Source organism: Sorex araneus, chromosome X (assembly GCF_027595985.1).
Source record: "Sorex araneus isolate mSorAra2 chromosome X, mSorAra2.pri, whole genome shotgun sequence".
Lineage (NCBI taxonomy): Eukaryota > Metazoa > Chordata > Mammalia > Eulipotyphla > Soricidae > Sorex > Sorex araneus.
The window spans coordinates 147898931-147918598 of record NC_073313.1 but is presented as its reverse complement, the minus strand read 5'-3'; the positions used below and the strand labels follow the sequence as shown (position 1 = coordinate 147918598).

The window sequence follows — 19668 nt, the reverse complement described above, 5'->3', positions numbered from 1 at the left end:
TTTCCAGGTAAAAGTTCGTTGCTAAGGTTACCAGGGAGTTTAGTAGTGGTGATGGCCTTTTTTGGGGAACCTCCTGGGGAGGGGTCCATTATCCTCAGGGTCTGCTGATGGTTTCCTCTGGGTCTTGTGTTTTCTTGAATCTGCATAAGTTTCATTGTCAAGGGCCTTTCCCTATCTACCTGCCTACATCACTTTGAATATGTCATTCAATTTTCTACTTGCTTATAAAGTTTAATAACTTAAATGCACCATGAGTGTTTTTTCCTTTGTATTTGAGTCTTTGCTTTGGTTTTGCTACTTTAAGGGGTCTATTTGCTTGGGAAATTTTTATTTTAATATGACTTGGTGCTGTTCTGTCTGGAATTATTTTGAGAGACACCTTTGTTTTTTTATTTTTAAAATTTTATTGGATCACCATGAGATAGTTACAAGTTTTCATGTTTGGGTTACAATCTCACAATGATCAAGCACCCATCCCTCCACCAGTGCACATTCCCCACCACCAATATCCTGAGTATACCCCCCTTTTCCACCCTCCCCCTGCCTCTAAGGCAGACAATATTCCCCATACTCTCTCTCTCTACTTTTGGGCATTATATCTTGCAACACAGGCATTGAGGGGTCGTCATGTTTAGTTCATTATCTACTTTTGGTATGCATCTCCCATCCCAACTGGTTCCTCTAGCCATCATTTTCTTAGTGATCCCTTCTCTATTCCATCTGCCTTCTCACCTCCGCTCATGAAGCAGTCTTCCAACTATGGGGCAGTCCCCCTGGCCCTTGTATCTACGGGAGAGACACTCTTTGGGCCTCCCTAATTTCTGTGATTCTGAGATTGTCCTTTCTCATAGTCAACTATATCGCTTAAATTATCTTTATTTTTTCTCATTCTTTTTTCTATTACCTCTTCTTTATTTTTCGTGCTATGTACTTATCTTTTTTTCTTTTGGGGTCACACCTCACGATGCACAGGGGTTACTCCTGGATCTACACTCAGGAATTAGTCCTGGCAGTGCTCAGGGGACCGTACGGGATGCTGGGAATCGAACCCAAGTCAGCTGCGTGCAAAGCAAATGCCCTACCCGCTGTGCTATTGCACCAGCCCCTGTACATTATGTTTTAGGTTATTGATTTTTCATTTCTTTCATTCTACTAAGACTTGCTACTGTATCTTTAACCCATTTACTTGTTTGAATAAATTTTTTCCCCTCAGGTCCACTTTAAGCTTGTTTATCCTTTAATCAAATGATTTCTTTAGGTCATATACAACAAAAGTTCTCTTTGGGCAGTTTATTAAGGCCTGATGTAGTTGAAGAGCTTCCACAACTTTTGTATCCATCTGTTGATGTGGCTTAACTCCTTTATTATTTTACATTACAATGTGTTCTGTCAGAGTTAAAGATGAAGTTTCAATCTTCCTAAAGATATCTAGAGCTTCTATTCACAACACAAGTGTGTTGCTTGTGTATATTTAGTTTCTTGTGGCCAGATGTTCTTTGAATAAAATGAACGCTTCACCAAGAATACTTCATCCGGCTAAACTCTCATTCAAACTCGAAGGAATGATAAACTACTTTGGGGAAAAACAACAGGTTAGGAACTTCATAGACTCAAAACCAAACCTAAAAGAAGCACTAAAGGGGCTATAGTAAGACAAGAAGAACCCCTACAAGCACAACAAACCCTTGCACAAAGATGGCGCAAAATCCCATAACAATAATCTCCCTTAATGTCAATGATTTAAATTCACCAATTAAGAGACACAGACTGGCAAAATGGATTCAGAGACTGAGCCCAACATTCTGCTGCCTGCAAGAAACACATCTGAATAGCCAGAACAAACACAGACTCAAAGTCAAAGGATGGAAAACAATCCTGCAAACAAACAACTCCCTCAAAAAGCTGGGATGGTTTTACTAGTATCGGACAACATTGACTTCATGTTGAAAAAGATTAGAAGTGATAGTGAAGACCACTTTTTATTAATCAAGGGATATGTACAGCAGGAAGAAATCACACTCCTAGACGTCTATGTACCCAATGAGAGACCACCTAAATACCTACAACAGCTGCTAAGAGATCTTAAGAAGGACATTGTGAGCAACAAAATAGTAGTTGGAGACTTCAACACCGCCCTATCACCACTGGACAGATCAAGAAGATTAAAACTCACCAAGGAAATACTGGCTTTGAAGGAAGAAATAGAAGAGAGAGGGCTAACAGATCTATACAGGGCTTTATATCCCACAAAAATGGAATACACATTCTTTTCCAGTGCACATGGAACATTTTCCAGAATAGACCATGCGCTGGGCCACACAGCATACCTCAACAGAATCAACAATATAGACATTGTACCAGCTATCTTTTCAAACCATGATGCACTGATGATAAAAGTTAATCACAGGCAGATGCAGAAAACCAAATCAAACACCTGGAAATTAAATAGCTCGATGTTGAACAATGAGTGGGCCAGGAAGGAAATCAAGGAAGAAATAAAAAGGTACCTGGAAACAAAAGAGAATGAAGACACGAGCTACCAGAACCAGTGGGACACATCTAAAGCCATATTAAGGGGAAAATTTATAGCTCTGCAAGCATATCTCAGGAAGGAAGAAAGGGCCCACATAAGTAACTTGACTTCACAGATCAAGACCTTAGAAAAGGACCAACAAAAGGAGCCCAAACCAGGCAGAAGGAAAGAGACAATAAAACTTACAGCAGAAATTAATGACATGGAAACCAAAAAGACAATCCGAAAGATCAATGAAACCAAGAGCTGGTTCTTCGAGAAAATAAACAAGATTGATAAACCACTAGCAAGGTTCCCAAAGAAAGAGAGAGAGAACCCTTATAAGCCGAATCAGAAATGAAAAGGGGGACATCACAACAGAAACCAAAGAAATTCAAAAGAATATCAGAGACTACTTTGAAAATCTGTATGCCACGAAACAAGAGAACCTAGAAGAAATGGATAAATTCCTGGACTCCTATAATCTCCCAAGGCTGAACCAAGAAGACCTGGAGTACCTGAATAGTCCAATTAATATCAAGGAAATTGAAACAGTAATCAAAAGTTCTTCCCAAAAACAAAAGCCCAGGTCCAGACGGGTTCACTAGTGAGTTCTTCCAAACATTTAAAGAGGACCTATTGCCAGTTCTGCTCAAGCTTTTCCAGGAAATTGAAGAAACAGTAACCCTGCCAAACAGTTTCTATTACAACTCTGAATTCTTTATCAGAAAGCTCAAGTTTGTAGGAAATGTCTGTTGAGGCATCTGGACTCCTTTCATCATCCTCTCCTTGTGGTGGGGATTTGTGCTATTTCTTCATGTTGATGTGGTGGTATGGAAGAAGGACCTTCAAGTTCAGTATCACTGTTCCATCTAGTTGCGAAAAAGGATTCTGAATGGGCTCTATCAGTGGTGGTCAACTCCTTCTGTACTCCCTGTAGAACATGTCCTTCTCTGATGTTCCTCTATTCTTTTCCGTGAAGCCTCAAGTGATGTTTTTTGAGAATGTGCTCCTTTACCTTGGGCTTGAACAGTTGCTTATATTCATTGGTACTTTTGAGGAATTGGAATAAACTAGCAACCTATTTGCGAACTATTTTTGGGATAGCTAGGATGATACTCTGGGACATAAGTGATGAAGACTGAGATGTAACAACGAATTGCTTGGTATGTAAAAAATATCTGCAGCCGCCAGCTCAAAAGGAGGCCACACCCACTTCCGTTGAGGCCACGCCCGCTTCCTTTGAGGTCACGCCCACTTCCGTTGAGGCCACACCCACTACCCGAATGTTGCTGGGTGCCCGGCTGGAGGGAGCAAACCGGGCACGGTGGCGCTGGAGGGTAGCGAAGGGTAGATGGGCAGTGCTCAGGCAGGGTGGGAGTTCAGAGTACGAAAGGAGATGGCGGGGAGGGGGGTGCAGACGTGGGGGAGATGCCGGCCTGTTTCTGTTCACTGACCTGCAGAAGGGAGCAAACCAGGAGCAGCTAGCCATGGTTTTAAGTCTATGCAGTTCTGCTAATATTTTTGTTTGCATTTTTCTCACCTCTGCTTTCATATCCTCTTGTATTTTATCAGAAGTGTGTTCGAGGGGCCGGAGCGATAGCACAGCGGGTAGGGCGTTTGCCTTGCACGCGGCCGACCCGGGTTCGATCCCCGGCATCCCATATGGTCCCCCAAGCACCGCCAGGAGTAATTCCTGAATGCAGAGCCAGGAGTAACCCCTGAGCATCGCTGGGTGTGACCCAAAAAGCAAAAAAAAAAAGAAGTGTGTTCGATTACTTCTTTGAGTTCCTTATACATCCTTAAATATTCTATTTTAAATTCCTTACCTGATAGGTTATAGAGCTCATTGTCAATGTTTGATTCATCTGGGTTAACAACTTCAATCATTAGGCTTGGTGAGTTTCTGCGTTGTTTTACTGTAGTGACTTTTGTGTTTTGGAGTTTTTTTCTCCTGTTTTTGTATATTATGGCCCCTGCAATTGGGCTACCTTTGTGTGTTGCTGTGACTTATTGATAGGTATGTGTGAGACCTGGGATAACTAGTATCTCAAATGTGAGGTGCAGAGAAAATAAGTTCTTGTGGTTTTGCGGTTTGGATTTAGAAATTGTTCTGGATGAGTAGACGTGGGAGTGATAATGGGGTATACGTGGGATGGTGGGGGAAGTTGGGGTCTGGGTGCCAGATTGGGGCACACACGTGGGCAATGGGTCACCGGAGAAGGCAGTCCACAGACCTGATGGAAGAAGCTGGTGCGGTGCTCGAGGGGTGGCGGTTGGGAGAGGTATCTTTAATAGATATCTTGATGTTTGGCTTTAATATTCAATGCTTTAATTCACATTAACTTTTTTACATAGTGCAGGATGGGGATCCAGTTTTACTCTTTTGCATGTACTCCAATTTCCCCACCACTTTTTATTAAATATTCTTTGTATATTTTTATCTCTTGTCTCCTTTGTTATAAATTACTTTTCTATGTAGAATTTAATTCTGGGTTCTCTATTCAATTTCATTGACATGTATATCTATCTTGAGTCCAGTAACATAATTATTTTATTACTATAGTTTTGTAGAATGGTTTAAAGGAGTGAAGTACGGGGCTCCCATTTTACTTTTGTCTCAGAATTGTTTTGTATATTCATAATATTTTTTGCTTCATTTGACTCTCAGTGACATTTTTCTGTTTCATTGAGGAGTATCATTGGGATTTTAAAAGCGACGACATTGAATCATATAATTGTTTGAGTAGGATGGCCATATTGACAATGTTTACTTTTATATTCAATTAAACTGGAATAACGTATGAATGTACATGTATTTCAGCTTCTTTTTTTAAAAAAGAATTAATTCACACATAATTAATTCTGATGAAAATGTAAGTGGTATTATTTTCTTGCTTCTATCTCTTCTAGTTTGTTATTTGTATATGGAAACCCAACAGATATTTATATATAGATTTTGTGGCTTGCCAAGTTAATGATTTTTACTAGTTATTTTTAGTGAAGACTTTCTAGATATATCATATGTGACATTGGAAAATAGTGAAAATTTCACTTTATCTTTTCCAATCTGAGTACCTTTAATTTTCCTTTCTTGTCTATCTGCTCTGAGAAGGACTTCTAATATTAAATTGAATAGTATTGATAAGAGAGGACATCTTTTTTATGTGTCTGATCTCAGAAGAAAGATTTCAGTTCTTTTGGTTAACTCTTGAATATGATGTTAATTGTGGGTCTGCTATATACCCTTTACTACATTGAGGTATGTTTCTTCTTTTCCTATTTTATTTAGTCTTAAATTATAAATGGGTGTTGAACCTTGTAAAAAGTTTTGTCTATATACGATTGTGTTATTGTATCATTTCGTTAATGCATTGTGTGACTTAACATTTATTTATATCAGAGTGCAAAACCAGGAGTAACCCCTGAGCATCACCAGGAATAGCCCCAAAACAAAAACAAAATCATAGTATACTAACTCTATGATTTAAATAAATAAGTCACACAAATCAACGTGTTCGTTAACTTTATTTCATCTTCACAATGATCCTACTATATAGACGTGTTTATAACCCAAGATTTAAAACATGAAAGTAATAAGGTGCAGAAAATAAAGCAACTTAAAAAGGCCACATGGCTAATAAGTAACATAACAGGAATTGAAACTAAAATCTGAAACATCTCCAAACTTATACTCGCATCATGGCACCGTGCTGCCATATGACTCCTCTATACTTTAGCATTTTTTGGGTTGTGATCCATTATTGGGTTGTGAGACTAAATAGGGGGAACGTGAAAACATTTTCAACAGCAAATTATTTCTTTTTTTATTTTTTAATGAATCACCATGAGATACAGTTACAGATTTACGAACTTTTGTGATTAAGTTTCAGTCATACAATGATCCCTCCACCAGTGCCCATTTTCCACCACCAATGTTCCCAGTATACCTCTCACTACTCCCAACCCATCAGCCCCTGCCTCTGTGGCAGGCACATTCCCTTTAATTCTCTCTCTCTCTTCAGCCCTTTTGGAAAACAGTATGGACGATTCTCAAAAAACTAGAGGTTGAGCTCCCATTTGACCCAGCAATACCACTGCTGGGAATATATCCCAGAAAAGCCAAAAAGTATAGTCGAAGTGACATATGCACTTATATGTTCACCGCAGCACTGTTTACAATAGTCAGAATCTGGAAAAAACCCGAGTGCCCTAGAACAGATGACTGGTTGAAGAAACTCTGGTACATCTATACAATGGAATACTATGCAGTTGTTAGAAAAAATGAGGTCATGATGTTTGCATATAAGTGGATCAACATGGAAAGTATCATGCTGAGTGAAATGAGTCAGAAAGAGAGAGACAGACATAGAAAGATTGCACTCATCTGTGGAATATAGAATAACAGACTATAAGACTAACGTCCAAGAATAGTAGAAATAAGTACCAGGAGATTGTCTCCATGGCTTGGAGGCTGGTCTCTCATTCTGAGTAACTCAGGGAATGGACCTCCAAGTAAAATGTGGTTGGATATCATGTGGGGGAAGGGTGATGAGGGCCGAATACAGACTAGAGACTGAACACAATGGCCACTCAACACCTTTATTGCAAACCACAACACCTAATCAGAGAGAGAGAACAAAAGGGAATTCCCTGCCATAGTGGCAGGGTGAGGTGGGGGGAGAGGGGACTGGGGAGGGGGGGAGGGATGTTGGGTTTACTGGTGGTGGAGAATGGGCACTGGTGAAGGGATGTGTTATCGAACTTTGTATGGGGGAAACATGAGCACAAAGATGTATGGATCTGTAACTGTACCATCACGATGACTCTCTAATTAAAAATAAACTAAAAAAAATAATTCTCTCTCTCTCTTTTTGAGTGTTATGGTTTGCAATACAGGTAGTAAGTGGCCATCATGTTTGGTCTATAATCTAATTTCAGCACTCATCTCCCATCCCGAGTGAGCCCTCAAAGCATCATTCATTCACATAGTGGTCCCTTCTCTATCCCAGCTGCCTTTCCCCCTTGGCATGCGAGGGCAGCTACCAGACCATGGAGAAATCCTCCTAGCCCTTATCTCTATTATCCTTGGGTGTTAGTCTCCCATTCTGTTACTTTATATTCCACAAATGAGTGCAGGCATTCTGTTTGTCCCTCTCTCTCTCTGACTCATTTCACTTAGTATGATCAAAGATTTCTGACTGCAAAATCAACCATGTAATTAATCGAGGTGTTTCCAAAGCACTCTTTCATATTCCCTTTCATATTCCATAATCCATTTATATTCCTGGATGAAAAGGGGTCAGTTGTAGAAAAAGTTTAAGTGCTGTTGTTCTACATCTACTTTCTGCAGGAGGTCATACCTATGCAAAGTTGTAAATTTCAGGAAAATTAAGGTTGTTCAATTTCTCAGCTTTTAGTGTTGACACTGCAATTTTCTCTTCATCTTTCTACTTGCTCCCTATGTAATGTCTCTTTGGTGTTTCTTGTCTTTTATTTTCACAGACAATTAATTTTCTGCGTTAAACCTAAACAGTAAAACACGAGTGACCAAATTGTTAAAATACCTTTGTGTCTGACTCCAAACCATTATTTTTCAGGCAAAAAATGCACCTATGGCCACAAGTGCAAATACTACCATCCAGAGAGGGCTAACAAATCCCAGCGTTCAGTTGCTGATGAGCTCCGCATCAGTGCCAAATTATCCACAGTGAAAACCGCGAGTGAAGGCACGCTGGCCAAGCGTTGTACAGGGCTGTCTAGTGACAAAGGAGAAATAACCTCAGAAGTCAAATGCATTGCCTCCAAACACAAATCAGATCCCAGCATTTGGTCTGTGGCTGTGGAGCCTAATGAATGGCTTTCTTCTGCCCATAAACCTGAGACCAGTTCTGTCCCTCCACTTGTGACTGCCCTAAGTGTCCCCACAATCCTACCCCCCAAAAACCATGCAGTGGGTGCACTCAATACACGTTCAGCCAGTAGTCCAATACCAGGATCTTCTCATTTTCCCCACCAAAAGGCCTCTTTGGAGCACATGGATAGCATGCAGTATCCCCCCATTCTGGTTACTAATAGCCATGGAACCCCTATTAGCTATACTGAGCAATACTCAAAGTTTGATTCCTTAGGGGATCAAGGCTATTATTCAGTGTTAGATGACTTCTCCAAACTCAATACCAACAGCATGCATAATAGAGAGCATCACATAGATGAAACAGACCGAGGGATGTATTCCCGAAATTCCAACCTCTGTCTTGATAGTCGTATTAGTCATCCCAGGAACGACAACTATTCTTCTTACAACAATCTGTACTTGGCTGTATCTGATATCCATCCTGAAGGCAATTTAAAACTGCATCGTTCAGCATCTCAAAACCATCTCCAGCCTTTTACACATGGTTACCAAGAAGCCTTAACACGAATGCAGAGCTATTGCCCAGAAGATTCAAAGCAAGCACCCCAGAAGCAATCAGTTTCCCACTTAGTTTTGCATTCCCAAAATTCTGCAACTGGAACATGCTCCAGCTATCCTGGAGACTATCCCATGCCTCCCAATATCCATCCTGAGGTGACTTCCCAGCCAGGACGTGCCCTGGTGATGACTAGGATGGACAGCATTTCTGACTCACGCCTCTATGAGAGCAACCCTATTAGACAAAGACGACATCCTCTATGCCGAGAACAACATGCCAGCTGTGACCCGCTGACCTTTGCAACTGACTCCTATGACCGCCACTCCTATCCTTTAAGTAACAGCCTCATGCAACCATGCTATGAGCAAGTCATGGTAAGGAGTGTTCCTGAAAAGATGGAGCAACTCTGGAGGAATTCTTGGGTTGGAATATGCAATGATTCCAGGGAATATATGATTCCTGAGCACCAGTATCAGACCTATAAGAACCTCTGCAATATTTTTCCCTCAAACATTGTTCGTGCAGTGATGGAGAAGAATCCCCACACAGCTGATGCCCAGCAACTAGCAGCCTTGATTGTTTCTAAGCTTAGGTCTGCACGCTGACATGACTCAGGACTTTATACAAATATGAACATTAATACCAAATAATGTGCTAATATTATGATAATTGTAACTAATTGTTTGGTGTTGCACTGTTTATGGCACTGAAATGTATAATGAACCTGTGACGTCAGTCCATAATTGTCTTTATTCTAGGTTAAAAAATGCTGAAGCTCAGTGAAGTTAAATGACTTGCCAAAATCACACTGCTAGAAAATGCCTATGTCAGAACTCACACCCAAGTTTTCAGACTCTAATTCCATTTTGGAATTCAGCATGCAGGTGATGGAGAATAAAACCCAGGAAGAGAGGGGTAAATGAAAGAGATTCCATTAGCAGTGTTTTCTTGGTCATATTCCATATTACAAAATATACATGATTTAGGATCAGGGTCGAAAGTATCAGGATCAGATAAGCTGAATTAATCTTTAAATACTTTTGATAATAATATTTAAAACTATTTGAAAGTAAATGCATACTTTGTTGCATGGATACATTACCATTAAATATTATATTAGCCACACTATAGAGTCACACCAAGGCTTCTAGTACTGTATTTGCATGTGACTATGTAGTTTGAGATATACATATAATTCAACATAATCATTTAAATAATGATAGTAAGAAGATAGAATTTGCACAGTCCATGGTCTATAATTCGATAGATCACAAATAAAACATCGTTTCATGTTACATTTGTAGTTTCAACTAGTTTTGAAAGTGAAATTATAGGCTACTGCTAGAACACTGCTTTCTTAGATATCAGAAAAATCCAGCTCTATTCCTTTGTGATTTTTACTTCTGCATTTATTAATATTTCTTAATTTTTAAGTCTTGTTCTCAGAAAAAGATGGCAGCCTTCTTCAGCAGATGTATGATCTCAAGTCTCAAGAATAGTATGTGTTTTCTGCATAAGTGCAAGATTGTTTCCTTAAGACCAAGGATTTTTACAACCAGTCTTATGCTTGTAAGACTCTACTTTTTTCCAAAGGAGATAGCCAAATTCACATGGCGTTAAATGAACACAGAAACTTCTCTAATATGGGGAGTAATGGATGTTCTTTGGACTTCTATACAGTATTCTACACCACCAGATGAAATGTAATGGAAGTCAGCGAACAGTTATATAATTCATTTTTTCCTTCTATACACCCTTTGTGCATTAAGGTAAAAAAATGGTGAAGCAGAATTTCTTTAGAAAACAAAATCAGGGACTTTTCTTGGTAGAAAAAAATCAACTTCCATAAAGGGATGCCACCTTTTTGTTAATAGCTGCCCTTTCAAATCTATATAAATCTAAGGCTGAACTTACTCTCATATAATTTTTCAAGGTAGAATATTGGATTAATCAGCACTTTATGTGTCATTTTTTTCTTGCTCAGGTAGGAAACGTTATAACTAAATATCTCCAAAAGAGGCATTTCATTTTGTTTTTGATGTGTTTAAAGGCTATCTTTAAACAGATTCCTTTTTTGAATCCAATTCACTAGTTTGGGGGGCTTAAACTTGCTAATTTTTATGGTTGTTTTTACATGGAAGTTGAGAAGGTCTAGTCTTGACCTTTTGTTACTTCATAAGGAGGTATGATACTGCCTATAAATGTTTCTTAATGTGAAACGCTCAGAATGTGAGGCTGTCGTCAGGGTTGTTTCTGGCAGTTTGATAATGGCTTGCATAACTGGCTTTCTATCCCTGACTTAGATGATCAAACCTGTATCTCAGCCAATGATTACCTTTAGTTAGACACTTTATATTCATTCTCTATCCGCTAATATTTCTATCTTCCAACATATTATAAAATAGAAGCTATAATATAATAAACTGACAGTTTCCCATGAAGTACTTGCTACTTCACATAAAGGCCTCTTGATAATTACAACATCCTTAACTTCTAGAATCATCCCATATTTGAGTTTTATGCAGTTCATCTTCCTAATAAAATCAATGGTACCACAATATCCAGACAATAACACAGGAAAGCACACAATTACTCTTGTGAGCTAAAATCCTCATTCTGAATGTATAAGAAGATATTTTACTCAAAATACTGTCAGCTATTCCCAACACAGAAAATACTTAAGGAAGCTTGTATATGTTATTTCCTAAAAGCAATTGTACCCCACTCATAAAATGTGTATGAAATAAAGCAGCTAGGAGCAATGCCATAGAAAACCAGAAATGACCTTTTGTTGATACAAATTGTATCTTCTATCCCGATTGTTTAGGAACAATATACAGAACTACTCTGAAACTAAGTTTGGTTCTCACTTTCCAAATGTATGTGGCACTGTGTGTCATAGTGAAGTAACCAAGGATTGGTGAGGGAACTTTGATTTTCAAAGGGCATTACTAGCTTATCACTGTCATGCCATTGCTCATCGATTTGCTCGAGCGGGCATCAGTAACGTCTCCATGGTGAGACTTGTTGTTACTCTTTTGGGCATATCAAATACGCCACGGGTAGCTTGCCAGGCTCTGCTGTGCGGGCAAAATACACTCGGTGTTTACCGCGCTCTCCGACAGGGGCAGAGGAATTGAATCCGGGTCGGCCGCTTGCAAGGCGAACACCCTACCTGTTTATAGACAAAGAATTTTTCAAGTCTTCTTTATCACGATGTGGACAGGTATTTTGTGTACAGATTTCAACATTATATTGCATAAGTTATCTTCAGCCTATTAAATTTATTGTGCTCTTGCAAATACTTAGTGTATAAAATTTTGTTAGTGAATCATCTTTAGATGATTAAATAAGATTATAAACAGAGCTGCGCAATTATGAATGCATATATTTATTTTAGTCCTTTGCTGTTATAAGAGAAACATTTTCTCTACATTGAGGTTTGCACACATTGATTTTTTCAATTGTCTGCCATTATAAAACAGTAAATAAAAAGGAGCACTGCCTATCCTCACAGTAAAATCATGAATCCTTTCTGAGGCTGTGTGTCCTCAACTTAATTATTTTGTCTTGGTTTTTGGAGCCATCGCTAGTGGTGCTCATGGCTTACTCCTGGCTCTGCGCTCAGGGATCATTCCTGGCATGGTTCAAAGGATCATATGTTCTACCGGTATTGATTGAAACCTCACCAGTTGCATGCAAGGAAAAGTTCTATGTGCTGGTACTCTTACCCCAGGATAAATTGTGTACTCTGTAGGGGTTTTATGTCGTTTTCAAAAAGCAGTATTTCATAGAGGTGCTTTGTAATTTTAATTATTTCACTGATTTTCTGAATTCAGAGCAATTCTGTGTTTTTTCATGTCCTAGATTTAGTAAGTTTTTGGTTTTTAGAATTTTTACTATTTTATTTTCATTTCCCCCTAAATAAGTGAACTTCATAGTGACATGGAAGATTCAGAGCTTCTTTTACATACATGTTCTCTCCTACTAGTTTCAAGAACACTTCTAAAACCTATCTTTTTCCTATTTTCGATATCATCTTTATAGTTATTCAAATATTGATATCCATTAACTTTAGCTTCTAAAATAGAAGAGTTCATTTTGAGAACTACTCAACTACCGTTTTTATCTATGCTGTTTAATTGGGGAACTTTGTACAAATACCCACTTTAGAGATCAAATTTTCAATATACTTTATTTTCTTCTGTGAACTAAGTCTGAAATTGCACATGGAAAGGTATGTAAAGCTGTCCATAGAGCACTGCTCACCTCCCCAACCCTTCTCTGCCTTTCCCTAGTTTGTCTATGCTCAAGTCTGACACTAAAAAGTAGACTAAAACAGAAATGACACCACATTTGGTTCTACTGGAAATCATTCCAGTATATTTCTAGAACCTTGTCTATAAAGGTTGATGCTTTTGAAAATTCCTCAAAATCTATCACATTGTAGCCAACTCTATACATTGGCAGACTGACTATTTTTAATCCTGGTTTGTATATCATTGACCATAGTAGTTTGGTTTGTCCATTTGTGGGATTTTTAAAATGTTTAATGCTTGTAATCTTTTATAAATTCTATTTGGGTTTTTTGTTTGACCCAAACATAATGTAAGTCTCAATGACAAAATACACTAAACAGGGATGAGTGAAAATATATCCTCTGCCCTATTTTCCCTGTAATGATGCATGTACAACACTCTGCGATGTTTATCTTAGCATGAATGCACTATGAATATTTCATAATGTTTTGATTTGTTATAGATTTGCTATAATTATGATGAAAAATGTATCACTGACAATAACAAACCATAACCATATTTATTGACTGCATAAAATCTTTGCCTACTAACTATTTATGGTTCTTTTTCTTTAAGAACACAGTGGCCAGACAGTACTGCAGGTAAGGTATTCTGCTTGCTTAAGTCCTACCTGGGTTAAACCCCAGCGTCACATGTATTCCTCTATGATCCCTAGACACAGAGCCAGGAGTATGCCTTGAGCACAGATGGGTATGGTCCAAGACTAGAACCAACAAAAAAAGAATATCAACAGCAAACACCATAGCATACTTACATATGCACACCTTGGTTTACACCTAAAATGTTTATTTCTATCCTTGGGACTTGGATGGTAAGATAAACTATCAGCTTCAAAAATGAGTTCTTACGGTAAGCAATTTGGCCTATAATTTTCTATACTTAAATCATAATGGTTGTCAACTGATGCTTCCTACACTGCTAGGCTGGGCCACTCCTTCACTGGTGGTTCAGATTTAGGTGGAGAAGTCAGGGCCCATAATTATTTTTACAAATTATCTACAGTTTCTTCCCATAGTAAACTCAGGAAAGCAATGCCTTAAATTTCTCCTTAATTGCAAGTTTCTCCTTAATCATAAGCAGAAAATCAGCAAATATGGTCAAATTTCTTCCTAATTTACCTCTCTGGCATCAGGACATGCCACTTCTTTCATATAACCCATGTTAAATTATACTACCAGTATACTAACATGCTGTACTTTTTGTATTCCTTCCCTTCAAGCCCTTGGAGACTCACTGCTAAATATAATCTCCTCTAATGTATCCTGCAACTCATTGTCCAGACACAGTACCTCTCCTTAGAGACCCTGCAGAAATCTCAAGCAATCTTGATACTTGTCATGTTAATGACAAGTTGACACATTATGTTGACACATAAACTCCTCAACAAGCAAGAATTTCCCTGGGAATAGAAAATCATTTTGATCAGTCATGAATTATCTCCCAAGAAAAGTGGTGAAATTTAGCTGAAATAATAGGACAGTCATTATCGTGCTTGCTTTGCATACAGCCAACCAACCTGAGTTTGGTCCACAACACCCAAAACGGTCTCCCAAGCCTGGCCAGGAGTAAGCCCTGAATACAGAGCCTAAGAGGGTGTTGTTATTCACTGGGTTGGTACAAAAATGTGAAAGTGACATTCATTTACTTCTGTTAAATAATAAAATCACTCCTTCTTATTCTTGACCACTACTTCTGAATCCCTGATACTTTCATGCAGTTAAGTGGCCTTTTTTTTTGGCTTTTTTTTGTGGGGTGGTCACACCCGGCATTGCACAGGTGTGCACATTACTCCTGGCTCATGCACTCAGGAATTACTCCTGAAGAGCTCAGGGGACCATATGGGATGCTGGGATTCAAACCCGGGTTGGCCACGTGCAAGGCAAATGCCCTACCTGCTGTGCTATCGCTCCAGCCCCAAAGTGGCCTTTTTTTCAGGGGAGAGTGGGTTTTGTGCCACACCAAGCCATGTTCACAGTTTAATTTTAGCTGTTCTCTCAAGGATCACTCCTAGTGGGCTTATGGGTGCCAGAGATTGAACCCAGGTCAGCCTGGGGAGTACCCTGGCTTTTTTTAATTGGTTATATCTAGATAGAAGGAAAAGAGCAGTGGGCTGCATTTGCTCGATGGTAAGTCTTCTTTCTCTTTCACCCCACCATCCCAAGAAACTCAACTTAAAATTTTGAATAGCAAGAATGCTCCAGTCAACAATTATGGGAAAGTGCTTAGTTAAAAAAGCAGTTTGGGGCTACCAGACCTGCGGCCATGCACAGGCTTTTGTGGAATCCAAGGGTAGAGCTATGCAGACCAGAAGGCCCAATGCTGGAGAGAGCACCCATTCAGGCTCAAGCTGCAAGAACATAACACCTCCAATTACAGGTCAGAGGTCCAGTGGGAATGGCTGCCAGACACAAGGCCACTGACGCAGCTACGAGTAAATCTCCCCCTCCATATCCCATACAAAACACATTATCCACATATGGAAATTTCGCTAGGGCAGCTTGACCATCCAAACCACATTAGGCTAATAATTCATTAGGCCCTACACAAATAACAGTACACCAAAAACACAAAAGTAATGGTGAGCGCAAAAATCCAAACTGCACAGGTCACAATGGTAAAGCATCAAAGAAAACCACCATGCCTAGTGAATGAATAAGCTAGCCCAGATTACTCAACCATATATATATATATATATGTATATATATATAACTTCTCTGACAAAGAATTTATAATGGAGCTATTAAGGATGCATTAGGAGCTAAAGGAAACAATGAAATGTACCACCATTAAAATACAAGAAGATATGAGAGCAGAAATGAGGAAAATTAGAAAAAAAACTACAAACAGTAATGACATATCTGAAAAACCTAGTAGGTGAAAGCAAAAGCTCACTAGAAGACCTCAGCAGCAGAGGAACAGCTGCTGAGGACAGAATCAGTGAGTTCCAAGATGAGGTTCAGAGAATCTTCAGATAATAGTAGAAGATAGAAAAGAGCTTCAAATTAAATCAACAGATCACAAGAGAACAGTTGGATAAAACCAAGAAGAATTATAAGAATTACAAAAATTATAAGAACATAAAAATCATTGAGTACAAGAAAGGCAGGAAGAAAACCTGGATGAAGAAGCAACTGTCAAAGCCATCATTGCTGAGTTCTCAGAACTAAAGGGGGCATGCACCTATATCCAGGAAGAAGAATGAAGTATATCAGCTAAAAGATATTCAAATATAAATACTCCAAAACACATCCTAATCAGTATGATGAAAAACGTAGATAAAAATACAATACTGGGAGCCGCATGACTGACCAGGCTCAGTTTTTAAGCCCAGATCTGCAGGTGACAGGAGTCCGTGCGAATAGCAGCCAACTTTCAGGAAAGAGCCTATTTTCCCCCTATCCAGGTATAGGCCCGGTGGGGGTGTTGGCTAGAGCCGGCCAGGAGTTATTATCATCCTCCATATCCCATAAGAACCATAAATTATCCTGTTAGGTGGAACTTTCACTAGGGCAGCTTTCTCACCAGAAACACACTAAGCCAATAAGTCATTAGCCCCACTTCAATTAATATTACACCCAAAACGCAACTGTAATAGTGAGTGTGAAAGTCTAAATCGCCCAGGTCACAATTGTAAAGCAATGCGGAAACCCACCAAGTTTAGTTAGTGAAAACACTAATCCAGAAGATCCAACCAGTAATTAAGCATTATACAACTTCTCTGACAAGGAATTTAGAAGGGAGCTATTGAGGAAGCATAGGGAGCTAAAAGAAACAATAAAAAGCACCACCAATAAATTACAAGAGGATTTGACAGCAGAAATGTGGAATATGCAAATAAAATTGCAAACAGAAATGCCAGATCTGACAAACCAGGTAGGTAAATTGAAAAACTCAGTGGAAGGCCTCAGCAGCAGAGTAAAAGCTCCAAAATCAGTGAGCTCCAAGGTGAAATGCAGAGACTCTCCAGACAACAGCAGAAAATTCAAAAAGACACAATGAACCAACAGATGGCAAGAGAAAATCGGGATGAAGGGAAGAGGAATAACATGAAAATCATTGGTGTCCCAGAGGGACAGGAAAAAACACTGACGAAGAAGTAACTGTCAAAGACATCATTGCTAAGACGTACACAAAGCTGAAGAGCACATGTGACCAGATTCAGGAGGCCCAAAGGGTACCAGCTACAAGAAATTCAAATAAAAATACCCCAAGACACATCCTGATCAAAATGACGAAAACCTTAGACAGAGACAAAATTCTGAAAGCAGCAAGATCAAAGAAAAAAATTGCTTATAAGAAGCATCCGTAAGACTGACAGCTGACTTACTTGATGAAAACCTCAGGGCCTAAAGACAGTGGTGGGATATTAGTGAACAAACTCGATGAATTAAATGCCTCACCAAAAATATTTAACCCAGCTAGACTCTCATTCATAATAGAAGGAATAACAAACAGTTTCAGAGGCAAACAGCAACTCAGGAATTTCATGGACTCAAAATCATGGTTACAAAAACAAGTAAATGGGCTACTTTAAGACAAGACAAGCCCCTCAAATATACCAAACATCAGCAGAAAGATGGGACAAAATCGCATAAGAATAATCACTCTCAAAGTCAATGGGTTAAACACACCAATTAAAAGACACAGAGTGGCGAGATGGATCAGAAAATTGAACCAAACATTCTTCTACCTGCAAGAAACACATCTGAACAGTCAAAGCAAGCACAGATTCAAAGTCAAAGGCTGGAAAACAATTCTACAGGCAAACAACTCCCTTAAAATAGCTGGAGTGACCATTCTGGTATCAGCCCATATTGATTTCAGGCTGAAGAAGATCACAAGAGACAGTGAAGGTCATTTTTTATTGATCAAGGGATCGATCTGTAAATCAGGAAGAACTCACACTTCTAAATGTATATGCACCTAATGAGGAACCAGCAAAAGTACTCTAGATAGCTATTCACAAACTTGAACAAAGACATTGATAGCAACACAATAGTAGTGGGAGATTTCATCATTGCTTTATCACCTCTTGATAGATCAAACAGACTCAAGCCTGGCAAGGACATACTTTATCTGAGGGAAGAAAAGGAAGAAAGGGGATTATCAGGTATATACAGGACACTTCACTCTCAAGAAGATGAATACACATTCTTCTCAAGTGTGTATGGGACATTCTCCAAGAGAGACCACATGCTGGGTCACAAAACATACCACCATAAAATTAAGAAGAGAGATTGTATCAATGATCTTTTTAAACAATGATGAGCTGAAAATAGAAGTGAATCAGACACACAAACAGAAAATCAAATCAAATCAAGCACCTGGAAATTAAACAGCTCACTAGTGAACACTTGCCTCCACATAGCACAGCGGTTAGGGCTTTGATTTGCATGCAGCCGACCCGGGTTCGAATCCTCTGTCCATCTCGAAGAGTCCGGCAGCTACCGAGAGTACCCCGCCCACATGGAAGAGCCTGAAAAGCTCCCCATGACGTATTCGATATGCCAAAAACAGTAACAAGTCTCACAATGGAGACATTACTGGTGCCCGCTCGAAACAAACTGATGAACAACAGTGATAGTGTGATGCTACTGAATTATGAGTGGCTTAGAAAATAAATCAAAGAGGAAATAAAAAGATCCCTGGAAATAAATGCATGAGAGTATGATTTACCAGAATTTATGGGACATGGCAAAAACTGTGCTTAGAGGGAAGTTTAGAATAAAGCTCTACAAACGTTCCTCGGGAAAGAGGGGCTAGCCCACATAAGTAACATAACCTCACAGCTTAAGAGCTTGGAAAATGACCAACAAAAGGAGCCAAACCCAGGCTGGGGGAAGGAAATAACAAAAGTTAGAGCAAATTAACAAGAAGCAAATCCAAAAAACAATCAATGAAACCAAACAAGAGTTGGTTCTTTGTTTTTTTTTTAAATTTTTTATTAGTGAATCACTGTGAGGTACAGTTACATACTTACAAATTTTCATGTTTGCGTTTCAGTCATACAATGATGGAGTACCCATCCCTCCACCAGTGCCCATTCTCCACCAACAATGATCCCAGGATCCCTCCCTACCACTCCCATCCCATCTCCTCGGCCCCACCTTGCCTCTGTGGCAGGGCATTTCCTTTTGTTCTCTCTCTCCTTTTGGGTGTTGTGGTTTGCGATAGAGGTGTTGAGTGGCCATCATATTTGGTCTATAGTCTGCTTTCGGCTCGTATCTCCCAACCAGAGCATGTCCTCTTGACACCCTTTACTTGGTGTTCCCTTCTCTATATGAGCTACCTTTTCCCCCAGCATGTGAGGCAAGTTTCCAAATCTTGGGGCAAACCTCTTGGACCTTATCTATACTATTGGTGGGTGTGACTTTATATTCTGTCTATTCAGAATAGTTTATATTCTGTCCTATTCTGTTAC

The 19668-nt window shown here is 39.3% G+C and overlaps 1 protein-coding gene across 8 annotated transcripts in view; it reads left to right on the top strand.

Moving 5' to 3' along the window:
- ZC3H12B (zinc finger CCCH-type containing 12B) overlaps positions 1 to 14901 on the top strand; it is a 287177-nt gene extending 272276 nt beyond the window's left edge. For all 8 annotated transcript variants that reach the window (XM_055120390.1, XM_055120389.1, XM_004615745.2 and 5 more), the window contains one exon: positions 8113 to 14901. In XM_055120390.1, the coding sequence (XP_054976365.1) occupies positions 8113 to 9533 (1421 nt within the window). In that variant the 3' untranslated portion in view covers positions 9534 to 14901. The remainder of the gene's footprint in view (positions 1 to 8112) is intronic.
- Positions 14902 to 19668: the final 4767 nt, after the last annotated feature.